Consider the following 17,130-nt stretch of genomic DNA (forward strand, 5'->3'; position numbering starts at 1 on the left):
CTGTAAAGGGAAATGATGACATTATCAACTCCACGCCTATCATCCCATTGTAATATACTGGTTCTGCAGCATTGCCTCCAGCATAGATACAAACTGCTAAATATGTTTTAACCAAACTATGGTCCCACATCCAAGTTCTGGATGCTTTCCTAACATTCCAACATTGGCCCACCTCTGACAGAGGGCACATGGATCATTGCATCCATTCAGAAAGCTGGAAGCTACCTTCCATTTCTACAAACCCCATGCCAATGGCCCCAAAGCCCATGGCTGAATATTATGTGATGCCTATACCTACACAATGAACAGTCTCTGAATTATAATTTATGTTCCACAATTTCCAGTAGGTTCAGGATATATGTGACCTTTCATCTGAATTCTCCTTTGCTCAGGTTCTTCCCATCCACCATCTAATGCACCCACAGTCTAATGGGTCCTTCTGGGAGCACTCCCTGAACAGGTCACTCATGCTGAAAGCATTAGTGCACAGTCAGCTTCTAGGAATACTCAGATTAAGACAATTAATGAGTTTCACTATTCCATTAAAGCTTTTATCAAAATGCTAACTACTAAAGAACTCATTTCTGGGTGGCCAGATTATAGATGATTACTTCCTTGTATTTTTCCCTCTAAATCCCAAATTTTGCAGCATGTTTAACATATGTGTGTATGTATATGTATGTATGTATATATATATATATATATATATATATATATATATATATATATATCACTTTAAATGCCACAGAAGACTTCTGAAAAGTTATCGTTCATGATGTTTTCTTTCTTTAAAAGGAGCTTGGTCTAGCTACTGATTATGTCAGTCAACAATTCTTTAAAAATGTTTTCATTGTATTTATTTACTTCGGGGCATGTGTGCGCCATGGCATGCATGTGGAGGTCAGGGAACAGTGTACAGAAGTCAGGTCTCTCCTTCCACCACATGTGTTGTGAAGACTGAACTCAGGTTATCAAGCCTGGTAGCAGGTTCTTCTATCTACTGGGCCATCTCACCAGCCCAAAGTTGAGGATTCTAATCAACCTTTAATATAGTTGATAAGTGAGACCCAATTCCAAAGTTTAAACTGAGATAAATGTATTTTCATAGTTTTAAAATAACATGAACTGTCATTATTGCTGTGTAAGTGCACCTAAATCCATTTAGCCCCAGGATGAAACATTTGTCAACTCTACTGTGAAAATTATCGCCAGTAAAAAGCAATCTACCATTCCCACTTGTTGTGACTTCTACACTGAGCTCTGTGTTAATATAAAAATGCAACTATTTCACTTTTTCTATTTCAGAGTAACAAGCCTATGTCAGTGGTCAAATGCAAACATTCCAAGTTCTATACAAACTGCCAGGCTCTAAATTTCTAACAACATATAAACACATGTAAGTTGAAAAATGCCACTTCACTGAAGAAATCTTCCAGAGAAAAAAAATGATGATTGGGCAAATGGAAACAAGAATGTTAGGAGAGTTACCCAGATTGGTTTAAAAATAATTATGATGGGAGCATGCTGTGAGATCACGTCTCCTAGCAATGTCAGAAGCTACTACACCCATGAGGTTTCACTAACATGACTATCTAAACAGGAGCCTGACAAGGAAAACACCAACAGATGTGCTAAAGTGGATGGGGGAAATCCCACAAGGCCTAAACTCTGCATGAAGACCAGCACAACTAAGGAGTACTGAGAGCAGAGGAAATAGTCTCCCCCAGGGAAGAGCACACCAACTGTTTATTCAATACTAAACAGTCAGCCCTGAAAACATGCACACAAGTAACATTATACAGACTGAGCAGGTTATATTTAGGAATATATATGTATATACTTATATGCATATAATAACAATTAATTTAAGAAGAGAACATAGATTTGAAAGGGATTTGAATGAAAGCAAGGAGGGGGTATGGGATGGTCTGGAAGAAGGAAAGGAAAGAGAGAAATCTTTATATTATAATCTCAATTTTATTTTTTTTTAAAGATTTATTTATTTATTTTGTTTACAGTGTTCTGCCTGCACACATCCCTGCAGGCCAGAAGAGGGCACCAGATCTCATTGCAGATGGTTGTGAACCACCATGTGGGTGCTGGGAATTGAACTCAGGACCTTTGGAGGAGCAGCCAGTGCCCTTAACCTCTGAGCCATCCCTCCAGCCCCTCAATTTTATTTTAAAAAGTAAGAAACAGGCTAAGAAGATAATACGTTAGACTGAAGAGACAGCTCAGTCTTTATTGCTTGCACTGCTCTTGGAGAACCAGAGTTCCGTTTCCAGAATTCGCATCAGCTGGCTCACAACTTCCTCTAACTCCAGCTCCAGGAAATCAAAAACCTCTGGCCTCTGAGTGCACCTGTTCTCACAGGCACATATGTATATGCACAGACACCTAGATAAAGCAGGGGAGAAAAAAAGCCTTTTTAAAAATAATGTGTTAACTTCTTGAAACACCCTGTGAAGGAATTTGAGACAAAAGTTGTCTCTTATGCAATCCCATAAAACAGAAATGTGTGGGGATCTGGGTAGCCTTTCATCTATGGAAGATTCTCATCTGAACCAAAGAACACAGTCATAATTTGAGTCAGCATCTACTCTGTTCTCTCAAAATAGTCCTTGTGGAGTATCATTTTAGGTTTCTTGGGGAGAAATTAATATATTCCATGCAATAGAAGCTGCACAGTACTGGGGTTTAAACACTGAGAAAGGCTGCATAGGACAGATCAGTCCCATCCACACCCATCATCCTCTGTCCCTACTGACCACAGTCATTAAAAGTGCCCCAAATTCTTCCGTGGCCTTTTATAGAACCTTCCCTTGTTGAAGAATCAGAGTGCCCTGGCCTGACGATGGACTCTCAGTTACACTGAAAGGTATTATTCATCCACGCTAGTTAACACTGATTGTTGACTTGTCAAGATCTAGAGTCCCTTAAGAGAAAAGCCTCCCGAAGACGAATTCTACAAGCAAGGGGCATCCAGGTCATGATGGGGAAACCTACAGAGACAACCAAACCAAACTAGTGGCAACTCATGAAATTTAGACCAACACCTGTGGAGCTTCCATGGGACTGGACTAGGCCCTCTACATAGCAAGACAGTTAGTTGTATAGCTTGATCTGCTCAACGGGCCCCCTGGCAGTAGAATAAGAATCCATCCCTGGTGCATGAGCTGGCTTTTTGGAGCCCACTACCTAGGATGGGACACCTAGCACAGCCTTGAGGCAGAGGGAGTGGCTTGGACTGCCTTTACTGCCTCTGTCAGGCTCTGCTGACTCCCCATGGGAGGCCTTACCTTCTTGTAGGAGGGAATGGGGGGGTGGGTGGGAGAAGGCTGGAGGAGGGAAGGGGGGATCTGTAATTGGTATATAAAATCAATAAAAAATTCTTAATAATAATAAAAAAATGAAGTGCCTAGGATGGCAAAGTTTCTTCCAAGGGGCTCAGTATTGCTTTGTGAAAAATCAAAGCAGGGCACATGTTTATTTCTACACAAAAAGAAAGAAAGAAAATCTCCAGTAATGCCTGCAAAGGATTATCTAGATTAGATCAACTGGGGAAGACCCAACCTAACTATGGGTGGCACCATTCTCTGAGTGACTGAAATAGGAAAAAGTGACCCACACCAGCGTTCACCACTCTCTGCCTCCTGACTACGGTACAATATGCCTCCAGCTCCAGCTGTCATGAGTTCCCCAGCATGATAAGCCCAGAAGGAAGACTAAAGACCAAGCAGAAAGAATGTAAGAGCTGGAGGATGGGGAGGTATGCTACAAAAAAGTGTGGCCATTGCACTCATCAGCTCCTCGGTGCAGCCCTGGCTCCTGGAACAAGACCTGCACAAGACTAGCTGCATCAACAGTTCATCAGGGATGGAGAAGGGAGTCATGAGGCCCCACCTATCTTGGAAGGACTATAGACAGCTAATAGTTGCTAGGGAAGGAACGCCATTTTCTTCAGCCATGTAGCCACTGATAGGTTACCACTCACTCCATAAATAACTCTCCACCCATGCTCATTCAAATAACCATAATTAAATTGAGTGGCTCCTACACACACCTGGAAAAAATGAAAGTTGGGTGGAATTGAAAGAAGAATGATGTCAATAATAAGGAGAGTGAGAGAGGCTAATAGGAAGTGAAAATGGATAAAACTCATGGTACACGTGTGTGAAACTCAAATAACAAAATATGAAATATTTTATTAAATCTATGAGTGAAGAAAAAACCTTCTCCCTCAGATTGCTTCTGTCAGAGTATTTTATCATAGCAAGAAAAGAAATGAACACGCTACCTCTCTAAAATTAAAAACCAAGAACTATTACAAATTGATCTAAGCCTGAGGAGTGGCCACAGAAAAGCTAAAAAATAAATTACACAGTCAGACCACAAAGTTCTTGCTCTAGGCAGCTCACTCACCCTCCAGGTAGCTTAGTCCCTGATCCTGAATCCCACATCCATGTAGTACATGCCTCATAGGGTTATTATGAAGTTAAAATGTAACAACATGTTTTAACTGTCTTAGACAATACTCAAACAATAGTTAAGTATATAAGAAATGTTATTGTAAATGACTCATTTCTCTGTGGACAGGATGACTCATAAATATTTACAGAAAGTCAATAAAGAAATCATTTTTCAAAGCAGGGTGAAATTATTCCTATGAATGCACACACACATAAATACATGCATGCATACACACACATACTGTTTGTGCAAAGAGTTCTCTGGCCCAATTTCTCTCTAAGTTTTTAATCCTGAACACAGGGGAAAATGAGACAAAGTATAAAGAATATCTGTTTCATGTCAGTAGGCTACTCAAATAAGCCATCATTTCAACCCATGCCCATTTATTCTGCATGCCTAAATGTCTGCTCTGATCATCTCAGATGACAACAAGGATCTAGTCACAATTGAGACTTCTGTGTGGGGTCACCCAAAGCTCTTGCTCAAAATGAAGAAAGGGGTAGGATTAATGAGTGTCAGACCTGTGGCTTCTACTGTGATTCACAGCAGAATGGGCAGAACTGTGTTTAATCATCCCACCTTTACCTGAGATAGGAAAGAAAAATAAAGGTAGACTCTAAATCAATTGTCCTCCCCATAGATAAAACCATTTACAGAGACCATGACATCTTAATTTGTACTCAAGGAGAATGGACAAGGCTATGTGAGATAAGGACAACTCATGTTCACTGAAGATTTAGTGCCAAGCACCCCATTCTTCTTCTCCATGTGCTCAACATCCCCCATTGGGATGCACCTATCTTAGGCTGGAGATAATGTCACTTCTCAGGCCTGGGAGCTTCTTGGTTGATAAAAAGATGAAAAAGTCCTCACTGCCATCTCATCCCCACTGGCAAAGAAGACCTACACCCATCATCTGTTGACATAGATACCAATCCCTGTGTCATTTAGTGGCCATGACAAATACCTAACCAAAATTCACATAAAGGAGGGAAAGTCTTATTTGGTTCACAGTTCTGGGTTACAGTCCATCGCTGCAGAAAAATCAAGGCAGGAACTTGAAGTACAACATCCACAGGCAAGAGCAGAGTGAGAGACAAGTGTACCACATGCCACCTGCTTACTAGCTTCTATGCTCAGCTAGCTTTCCTCACCTTACAGTTCAGGGCCTAGCATATGAAATGGTGCTGCCCACAGTGGGCTGCATCAATTGACAATCAAGACAACTCCCACGGACATACCCATAGGCCAGCCTCATCTAGATAATTCTTCAACTAAGACTTTCTTCCAGGTGATTCTAGGTTCTACACATTGACATTTAAAACTAACCATCACACCACCACACCCATGTACTCACCAAACTAGCTGGACCAACCTCTGGCATTCCTAATGCCAGACAGGAAAGGGTGATGGGGAACACAAAGATGAAGTTCAAGGGGATTAACCCTTGGAATATGCTGTGAATAAGAGACAGGATACAGGAAAGAGCTTTTTCACCTAGGCCCAATAAAAAAAAGAGATTTGGGCTTTTCTCTCGTTGGGATCTCCTTGAATGCCCCGTAAGTCTCCACATCTCATTCTGTTCAATGTTTAGAACACATTTCTTCCTTTTCTCTTGGAATGTGATGAAAAGAAAATGAAATAATGTTGGTAAAAGCACTAAAAAAGATGTCTATTGTAGACAGGGCAGTTCCCTCAGCCTCTCTCACAATGTCTCACAAAATCAGCTGTGGGATGTGGCTGCATGGAAACACATTTTCTCTTCTTCCTTTCCCTCCCCATTTCTGTCTGTCTGTCCCAACCCCTTATCACTAGCAAAGAATAAATAAGCAAAGCATTAACACAAAAGCCCATGCCTCAAGTTCCATTGTCCAGGACCCCAAGTCAAATGGGTAAGTAGCACTTTTTCTTTGCTCAGTCTTCTCTGCTAATGCTGAACAGGAGAGGAAAGTCTGGTCAGGCAGCTCAGCTGATGGCTGGAGCACCTTTTGTGCTGAAGTTGGCCTGCATACCTCTAGAACTGGTAGTTCTACCTGTGAAACTATCCTTTCCTGTGTTACAGTGAGCAAGGTGGGGAGAGGAAAAATGTGCAAGACAGAACTCTCATTTCATCTTCTGCTTCCACTCCCTCCAAACTGGCACTTACTGTGAACCAAGGTGAAAAAACAAAGGGAAGCTGAACTTCTCTGAAGTTCATGCAACTGCCAACTCTTGTTAACAGGATACACTGCCCTGTCAGAGCAAACAAACTCATTCTCGTGCCCTCCAAAGGGCAAAAGGAAGGCCACTGGGTAGAGGCTACAGAGAGAATTTTCACCCAGTTAAAGGAAATTTAGTTACTAATGGATTCTAGCCAGTCTAGCCAATATTTGACATGTTAATAAATGCCAGCCAAGGTACGTGCAGGTGGACACAGGTATTTTCAAATAGAAAACTGTATCAGATGATCTTCTGTAGTAGCTGGTGTCTAATGATTCAAGCTCCTGGTAGTCATGCCCTTTCATCATTCCTCTTCATTATAAATCTGGGGCAGTCCAATGTTACTAATAGAATTAAGAGGAAGTGACATCACACAGCTTTGGAGACTAGGTCATAGGAAACGTCAAATCTTCCACCTGGGTGTTTTGAAGGGTTTGTTCTGAGGAAAGGTAGTCTCCATGTGAGAAATATCTGAGACTATTATGCCATAAGAAGGTATCCACACAGCCATGTATGAATAATGGGAGAATCTGTTTCAATTATCCTAGACATAAATGAAGAAGCCATCTTGGACACCCAACATTCTGACTTCTGAAGTCATCAGAGAATTCTACCTCCAACACCCAAAAACTGTAACCACATTTGAAACTCCAAGTAAGAACTGTATATTTGACTGCATTCAACGTACACAACCACAAGAGATAACAAAAATATTGGTTTTAGTCTGGAAAATATTTGCCATACAAGTGTTAGGACCTGAGTTCAACTCCCAGAACCCATATAAAAGGCTAGGTATGGTGGGGCACACTTGTAATCCCCATGCTAGGGAGAGAGACAGGAGGCTAACTAGCCAGTTTGACAAGTTCCAGGCCAACTCAGAGACATTGCCTCAAAAAGCAATGTCGAAGATGCCTCTAAAGGTCAACACATAAGATGATGTCTAGCCTTCACATGCACATATGTGAATGTGTATACACACACACACACACACACACACACACACACACACACACACACACACACACGATTCATATATTGATTTTAGCCACTATGTTTTAGGGAGTTGGTTTCATAGCAATAGACAGCCAAAGCTATCAAACTCATGTCCATTTGTTCTCCATTCCCACCTTACCCACAAAACACTGTCCTCCTCTTGCTCAGTTAAATATAGTACCTTTGCCTAATGAAGGCATCTAGCATATTTGGGCTCTCATGATCCCATCCCACTTCTCTGAATACCACAGTTTCCCCTTGGGAATGGCTTCTCCACTCATGTGACCAGCTCCCCATACAGCTACATAAAGAAGCCAAATACCCACCCCACCCCCGTTGAACATGCTGGATTTGACTTAGGACTCAAGCTTCATTACACAGGCTATGCCCAGTGCTTAACTCTTGTGTGAGGAACTTAGGGATCATAGAAATGAGGAGGCATTCACCACAGCAGATATGCCTGGTATATTCCTCAGTACTAGACCTTGGCTGTAGTGCCTGCTTCCTGACTTCTGAGATCTTAGACTCTGCTAAGTCACACAGTCTTCTGGATTTTAGGAACTCTACAGTTTACCTAATATTGCTTTCAAAACAATTGACTATTTTTGCTAATATCACCCAGGGAAGGTTTCTGTTCTTTGTCACCAAAACTACAAATTGGAATTCTCTTTGACATATCAAGTACCCTGACACCAGAATCAGTCCCCATCATCCAAAGCCACGGGTGACAAGGGTGACATGTAACAAGGCTCCTCGATTCTGTTCCTTCCTAGTTCTTCAACCCCTCTTTATTCATGTCTTGTCCCTGCCTGATTGGGACTTAATCACTTCTTGCCTAGGATGGTTCAACTCCACCCAATGCTCCTCCAGTTACTCCTGCACTGCAGTCATAGTGGACCCTCAAAATACATCACACAGCTACATGCACTTGCTGGGGGCACTTGTCTCCATGATGGTCAAGTCCAAAATGCGTGCTTCCTCACCTATTCTAGGGCTCTTTTCAGCTTCATCTGTCTTCAGTCTCCACATGTACCCTAAAACTTCACCAATTCCCTAAATATGAATAATAAATACTTTCTTTCCTTATGACTCTGGGCACCTGCAAATGCCCCCCTTCCCCCCCCACACACACACTGTTATATGTTTTTATCTTTATCCGCCCAGGAAATAATTACTGGTGAAGACTAGCCATCACCTTCCAAAAGCCCTGGTTGACCTTAATGTAGAGTCCATGGTAGTGTGTAGTGGTCACAGCATGAAGGGCTGACCCATAGGGCAAGACTGACCATGTGGAGAGTAACTCAGTGTGTCTGTCTCTCCTCTGCTACATGCAAATGTTTCAGGAGTCCACAAGGTCTTGTATCTCTATTTATTGTATACTTGCTTATTACATGTTCTCCCATACTAATCTACAAATTTATGAAGAAAACAACTTGTTCCCACCATGTCTTCATATCCTAGGACCACACTGGGGTTCACATTCACTGTTGTATATGCAGATCCGGGGCAGTGCTGGAATAAAGCATTCAGAGCCCAGTCGAATTCTGGGCTGCATCATCTGCCTGGCTTGTGTTTACCAAATGTTTAATAGCAATGTTCTTTATAACTTATTTCATGGTGGTGGGAAAGACAACAATAAGCATGAGGGGGATATTTTCTAGAATTCTATTACCACTTGGTAGTAGAGTTGGTGCGGTCAAGGCTGGTATCAATTACTTACTTGCCTACCACCAACCCATAGCCTTTCTCCAGAATCACCTGCCAACTTTCCCATCCATGGTAGTTCCTAGCTCATTTCCCCTTTCACATCCTTCCTGTCCTGGCTGCTCTTCAAGCTATGTTATCTACTTCAATGCAAGCTAGTCACACAGAAACTATGAGTAAGTCCTCTCTATCCTTGACTCCAGCCCACCAGTTCTGGCCCTCAAGGACCCACCTAGGCCAACAGGCCCCACAGAAGAACACTGCATGTCTATCTCTTGTCTGCTCTGTGGAAGTGACAGGGATCACAGACAAACTTACTCGACATTCCCGGCAGTTCTTGGTTAAAATCCGCTGGCCCTCGGCAAGAACTTTTCCTCCATAGATACATTTTGCTGCAAGAAAACAGAAAATCAGTTCATACCTAGTCATGCTATGTTAAAAAATTTCCTTAGAGGCCACATCCAATGCCAACAGATCCCACAGGAACATAGATTCCCTGAGTCTAAGAGATATAAGCTTCTCTATCTAATGTAAATCATGGGGAGAGTACCGTGAATAGCCAGACTTCAGCTTCTTTCAGTTTCCCTGGCCTTCACAGCACAGCCACACAATTGGTGGCAAAAGGAAACAAAGGGTAAGTTGATGCAATAAGGTATTAAAACAAAAAGAAAGTAGTTGCCATGACCAAGCAATTAGCAATACGTTTTATGCTTGGATTTTCTCTCTTTTCATTATTTTGTATATGTGCATGGGTGTGTGCTCACAAGTGCAAGTTGAAGCATGTGCATGTGGCGGCTTTATGTCAACACCAGGTGGCCTCCTCTATCCCTCTCCATCTTAGGTTTTGAGGCAGGGTCTCTCACTGAACCTGGCACTCACTGATTCATCTAGACTGGCTGGCCAGTGACCTCCAGGGATCTGCCAGATTCTGCTTTCCCAGAGCTGATATTACATGTCCATGCCCAGTGCTAGTCTATGAGTACTAGGAATCTGAACTCATGTCCTCATACTCGAATTGCAAGCACTTTATATGCTGAGCCGTCTCCTCAGCCCAATTAACGGTAGTTTTGATGCAGACAGTCCTGCTATAAGAGGAGCCTCTGGGTACATGGCGTATGTTCTGTTCATCAAAACTTCACCACAGGGAGGATTCCATATGTGCTTCTTTATGATCATGAGAGGTGAGTGCCCTGAGCCTAGATGTACTTAACCATACTCAGACAGCTATGAAATACAAGCCAACCCAAACAATTGCTATATCAGCACACTGGAGGGGAGGTCTTGAGGAAGGTGAGCTGTGTGGGCTAACAGGCAGGGCAGAAAGTGGAAGTCAGCCCTGTAAACAATTTCAAAGTGAAACAGAGCTTAATTTAGATTCTGCCGAGACCCAGTCCTTGACTTAACTTGCTGACTCACTTTAAGCCTGTGCAGAATATGTCAATTTGCTATGACCCCTCTCTGATTCTACTAGATTTTCCGGCCACTTCAAGAGGAACAGAAAGCAAAAGTCTGAGTGAACTCTTTCATGGCCTGATAAGGGCCCTTCTAGCCCCAGCTCTCTAGAGAAACAGAAATAAATACACACTTGCCTTTAGTTCATAAAACCACTTCACCTCTTGATCCCTCCACTTCTGTATCTATTAAAGCTGGGCTGATTAAATTTGGTAGTTCCCTGGACCTACCGTCTTCTCATTCTCATGGAACATTCATATCTGCCCAACCTTGTCTTCACAGACACAGAAAGGGAGAGACTCAAACACTGATCTACTTAACACAATACCTCTGTGGGATGGATGCTGGGACATGCTGCCCAGAGTCCTCTGTGATAACTAATGTATTTCTACAGCTGTTGGAACAGTGTCAGCCAACAGGCCCCAGCCAACTGCTGATCTAGGATCTGTGCTGGGCTGTGCAGAGCCACTTTGCCCAAAGTCCGGCTCCTCACTAAACCAGCCTGTGTCCAAAAAAGCATTGATAAAATAACATAATAATAAATAACATTGGTAAAATAAGGAAGCCCTGACTTAGGACAACTCTGAAAGGCAGTTCCAACTGAGGGTCCCAGGGGGAAGAACTGAGGCATTTGCTGTGAGTAGACTGTCAGCCTCATTCTGCTTCCCTTGGACCCATGTTAACCCCGCACTGATCCTGTGTGCCTTTCCTAAGAAAGCAGTGGAAATCTCCACTGTAGACCGCTTCCTGTCAACACCTGCCCTGCAGTGACCTACACCACCCAGCTCCACATTAGTGTTCTCAGTGAATGGCACCACCGTCTACACCAGCTCCTTCTACGCCTGCTTCTTACCCAATGGGAGTAACCAAATCTTAGCAGTGCTTCCTCCTGGAGTTCTTCCTCTCCATCCCCCCACCCCATGACAATGTCTTCCTTCAGACCATCAGCATCCCTCTTCTTCAGCACTCCCAGAACCTCCTTGTTCTAACCTCAGCCTTTTCCAGTCCTTCCACAGACAACACAAAACCATCTTCAGATCCACATCTGAGAATTGGAGACCCTACTTAAGAACATTAGGGGCCCCTGACACCTTCAGGGAAAAAGAAGTTGACCGTCTCTAATTAGGCAGGTATTACATGCTGCAGCTTTTCTTTATCTGTCAAAACTTCAAGAACTTCCACCCCCTGTGCTTTCACTGGCACACTCAAATAATAGTCACACCCCATCTACGCCACTGCTGTGCTTTCTCTCTCACTAGCAAGCTTTGCATATATTCTTGTCCTCTATAGAGATACTCAGATCTCCATTAGCCACTGACAGCTTCTGTCTTAGTTATAGTCACTGTTGCTATGATGAAACACCATGGTCAAAAGCAAGTTGGGGAGGAAAGAGTTTATTTGGCTTACACTTCCACATCACTGTTCTTCATCAAAGGCATTCGGGGTAGGAACCTGGAATCAGGAGCTGATGCAGAAGCCATGGAAGGGTGTTGCTTACTGGTTTGCTCTTCATGGCTTGCACAGCCTGCTTTCTTATAGAACCCAGGACCCCCAGTCCAGGGATGGCACTATCCACAATGGCCTGGGCTCTCCCCCATCAATTACCAATGAAGAAAATGCCTTAGAAACTTGCCTACAGCTGCATCTTATGGAGGCATTTTCTCATTCCAGGTTCCCTCCTCTCAGATGACTATAGCTTGTGCCAAGTTGATACAAAACCAGCCAGCACAATTGACCTCCTGTCATCTTGATACACAAATACATCACTGTTAAGCCACAACCTCTCTTTTTTGTTCATCTCCAAGATTTCACATTAAAGGCATCACAATATAAAACACTTAACAAATTTAAAAATTCCTACAGCCTTACAAATTCAAACACTTTAAAAGCTGTCTCTTTTAAAAATATCCACTCTTTTAAAGTCCAGAGCTTCCATAAAACTCCAAAATCTCATTTTTAAAAGTTTAAAGTCTCTCAACTACAGGCTCCTGAAAAAAAAAAATCAAAAACAAATTAAATGCTTTCTTACTTCAAGAGGGAAGAACCAGGGCATGTTCACAATCTGAACAAAGTAAAACCAAACTCCAAAATGTAAGTAACTCGGTGTCCACTATCTGGGATTCACTCATGACCTTCCAGGCTCCTCCAGAGTGCTTGGATCACTTCTTTGACTCGCCTTCTGCAGCACACACAGGCATCCAGGCTTTGGGTGGCTCCACTCTGCACTCTGTCTTTGCTGCTATTCTTTTTTTTTTCCCATTTTTCTTTATTAAGAAATTTTCTACTCACTCTACATACCACCCACAGATTCCTACCTCCTCCCTCCTCCCATGCCACCCCACATCCCCACATCCCACATCTCCCATGAGGAGTCAGCAGAGTCCTGTACACTGAGCTGAGGCAGGTCCAAGCCCCTCCCCACTGCACTAAGGCTGTGCAAGGCGCCACACCACAGGCACCGGGTTCCAGAAGTCTGCCCATGCACCAGGGACGGATCCCAATCCCCCTGCCTGGGTGTTCCCCAAACAGTTTGAGCCAAACAACCGTCTTCCATATCCAGAGGGCCTAGTCCAGTCCCATGAGGGCTTCACAGCCACCAGTCTACAGTTCGTGGGCCTCCAATAGTGTGGCCGGTCATCTCTGCACTTCTTCCCGTCATGATCTCCATGTTCCCTGCCTGCAGAATCCCTCCTCTCTCTCATCAATTGGATTCCCCCTATCTGCTGCTATTCTTGATGGTCATCACAGGGTACTGGCATCTTGAAAATGCTGGGGTCTTCTGCTGCAACTGGGCTGCACCTCTCCTAGGCTCTCTTCATGGTGCCAACCCTCAACTTCTCTTCATGACCCCTTCAATTCTGGGGCTTCAACTACTACTGAGGCTGTACCTTCTCTAGTGACCTCTCCTGGCCTCTCACAGTACCAAACTTCAGATGCTTTTCACCCACCTGGGTGACTCTTGCACATTACCAAGTTTGGCTACCAGTATGATGTACAACCTTGGCCACTTCTGGAACCCAGCTTCTGTGTGCCAACCCTGAGGAACCACTTCCCAGAAGACTTCAGCTCAGTCATACTGGTGTCTTCTTAATCACCACTGATTTCCCAGTTCCTGCTAACCAACATCAACTGTCCCAGTAAAGCAAAGGTTTTACTTCAGTGGCTCTGGTGTCTTGTTGATCACAGCTGACCCTTCAGCCCCCAACTAATCAGAAACACAGATTCTCAATTCAAAATAGCTTGTTCACCCAGATTTTTTTATAGCACCCAAGATCACCAGCCAGAGGCAGCACCACTCACAGTGGGGTGAGCCCTCCCATATCTATTACTAATCAAGAAAATGTCCTACAGGCGTGCCTACAGCCCAACCTTATGGAGGCATTTTCTCAATCTAGGTTCCCTCCTCTCACTTGTGCCAACCAGCCAGCACACCATCCCAACACCACACTCACCCCTGTCCATCTTCTTAACATAGACCCATCTGTTCCACCCTTCTAACATATACAGCCATGCATTTCTACCCTCCATATATATTTTCACCCTTTCAAGTTATTTACCCATCCATTTGCATATATATATATGTATATATATATCCATGCATTTCTTCTCTCCCAACATACATACTTACCCATTTCTACTCTCTCAGTCATATATGCCCCAATCTGTCTCCACCCTCCCCACATATAGCCATCCATTTCCATGCTCTCAATATATATACCCATTCATTTCAATATTCTCTGGTTTCTCTTAAGAAGTGTGTGTGTGTGTGTGTGTGTGTGTGTGTGTGTGTGTGTGTGTGTGTGTGTGTGTGTGTCTTGTCTGTGCTTTGTTTATGATGTAAGTACCTATTAGAGTGGATAGCTGCAGGGTGGGGGCTCACTTTTGTGCATGGCCCGAGGGCAACATCAAGTGTCTTTCCTCTGTTGCCCTCCCCCTTTGTCTTTTGAAACTGTCTTTCTATGAACATGAGCATCATCAGTTTAGCTAGACTGGCTAGCCAACGGGTTTTAGGAGCCTGCTTGTCTCTAGGTACACGCATAGCTCGGGTTCACAGGGTCATGCCGCTATGTCCAACTTTTTGCTTGGGCTCTGGGGATCCGAACTGAGTTGTTCATTCTTGCTAAGCCGGCACCTCACCAACTAAGTCATCTCTCCAGTTCCAAGAAATTGTTCTTGAGTCTGAACCCTGATTAACTTTTCTACTTTGTGCTTCTATTGTTCTTTGGACCGATCCCTAACAGAGCATATTTCCATACGTCACATTGTATCTTAGCTATACACTTAATTTTACAGCTTGCTGCTGTTACCTCCATGAGAGTCAAGACTGTGTATGCATAATTGTAAATCCCACCTCAAACTCGGCACCTCTCTGGGCTTATTGTTGACTAAAAATAATAAACACTGTTGAAAACTAATGAGCTCTGCTGAGTAGCAAAACCTGACAAATCTCCTGATTACCTGCTACGATTTATTTCTTCTACTCCATATAGCTTCAAATATGCAAACGTTTCCAGACAAACACAGCAGCAATAATAATAGCTAAAGAGAGAAACAATACAATTCACTAGGTGATTCTTTCCTTCTTCCTTCACTTAAAAAAACACCTATCCCTGACTGCCCTTTATGCCTCAGTGTTCTAGAGATATCCATGACTGTTACTCATTGCCCCTAAATGACATTCTGGGTACCTCCAATTGACTTACATAGGAAGAACCCATCTCCAAGGCCCTGGGATTCCTGTGTGATAAATTCCCATACTCCTAAACACAGCAGCTGCCAACTTGGCAAGGTGGCTCGTTCCAGAGTGACAGTTCTGCTAAACGTACTCCCGTCAACGCTGCCATCTGTTTCTTGGCATGGGCTGGGAAACGCAGAAATTCTCCTTTTCTTTTCCTTTGGCCCCTTGCCACTCCACAGTGGTATTAACACGCTTACTACCCTGTCTTGAAACATCGGCTGGCTCCTTTCTTCTCTGGCAGGCTCATCCAGAACTCCTACCTGGAGATAAAAACGCCTTACTGTTTATACCACATTCAGGGACACATCCTGCATGCACCAGGCTGGTATAAAAAATGTCTGATGAATTTTATGCCCTCACCCCATAGGAAGCTTTGGGGTGGAGGATGATACCAGCCCGTGTCTGGATGCCTTTACTTGCAGCTGTGGCAAGGTGCAAAAAAGTGCATATGACATGGATGCCAGGTGTCCATGAAATAACCTCAGACAGCTTTCGGGATTGGAAACTCCCCTAGCTTTCATGTTCTTCCCCGTTCCTCTGATAGTGCCCCTTCCTTCCCTGGCATTATCCTCCTTATGTCTAACATCAGTTCTCATTATCCGACCTCTTGATCTGTAGCCAAATCCTTATTTTTGATGTCCAAGGAAATTCAAACATAAGGTGAGTCAGGCGCTGCTGCCTTTGGCTGGGCACTGGAGAATTCATTCCTACAGCTTTCAGTGTGAGCAGAAATGTAAACGGATACCTGGAGTCCTTTGAGTCACACCAGGGCCATGCAAAGTAGAGTATTTTACAGTGTCCAGCCATGACATTGAAACCTGGCCCAGCACACACTTCCTCATGATGTCTGAAACAAGCATTCTGGGGATTTAGTGACAGGTTATTGCCCCTTTTGCATCCACAGACACCCAGCCCTTCAGATTTGACCTTGGTTTCTTGAGTGCAAGTGCTGGACACTTTTGCCACTTGGGTGCACACTGAATGAACAATTGACAGGTACTGCTTTTGATGGCCCTGGCAGATGTGCACATGTGGTTACTCGGTCCACATTCCGATATCCGTTCCCTCACACATGTCAACCACCCCTGGGCACTTGGTGACTTAGACTGTCAGAGGCAGCACTCGGCTTTACACTTTAAAAGTGGCAGACGAGAAGAGCTGAACACACAAGGATTCTCCCTTCCTCAGGAAATGAATTCACTGAGCTTCTAAACACCCCCTCTCTGAGCAAGACACCCACGTCAAACTGGGTGCCACTAAAACATCTCCAGCTCGCAGATACCAAACAGAAGGCATCACTCATGCAAGCCCACACCAAACTCTTCCTTCCCTCTGCCCTGTCGCTGTGCTTCACATTGCTTGTCTCCTGTGGGCTCTTGCTCGAAACTTGGCACCTGCTCTCTCGCAGACGCTCACACAATGCCACGCTTAGTATGCCAGGCCCTTTAGCTGTCACTCACGGCCATTCCTTCTCTTCCTCTCCCCAGGCAGCCTCTGCCTGCTTGCCCCATCACCTCTTTCTGGAATATGTCCAAGTCCCATGCTTGACCACTGCCTCCAGCTCTGTTAAGACA

General features: G+C 43.9%; 1 protein-coding gene across 2 annotated transcripts in view; it reads right to left on the reverse strand.

Moving 5' to 3' along the window:
• Nell1 (neural EGFL like 1) overlaps positions 1–17,130 on the reverse strand; it is an 839,269-nt gene that overhangs the window by 578,951 nt on the left and 243,188 nt on the right. For both annotated transcript variants that reach the window (XM_052761990.1, XM_052761989.1), the window contains exon 10: positions 9,685–9,758. In XM_052761990.1, coding sequence (XP_052617950.1) covers positions 9,685–9,758 — 74 coding nt within the window. The remainder of the gene's footprint in view (positions 1–9,684; positions 9,759–17,130) is intronic.

Source organism: Peromyscus californicus, unplaced genomic scaffold (assembly GCF_007827085.1).
Source record: "Peromyscus californicus insignis strain IS unplaced genomic scaffold, ASM782708v3 Scaffold_4__1_contigs__length_199733344, whole genome shotgun sequence".
NCBI classification, from domain to species: Eukaryota; Metazoa; Chordata; class Mammalia; order Rodentia; family Cricetidae; genus Peromyscus; species Peromyscus californicus.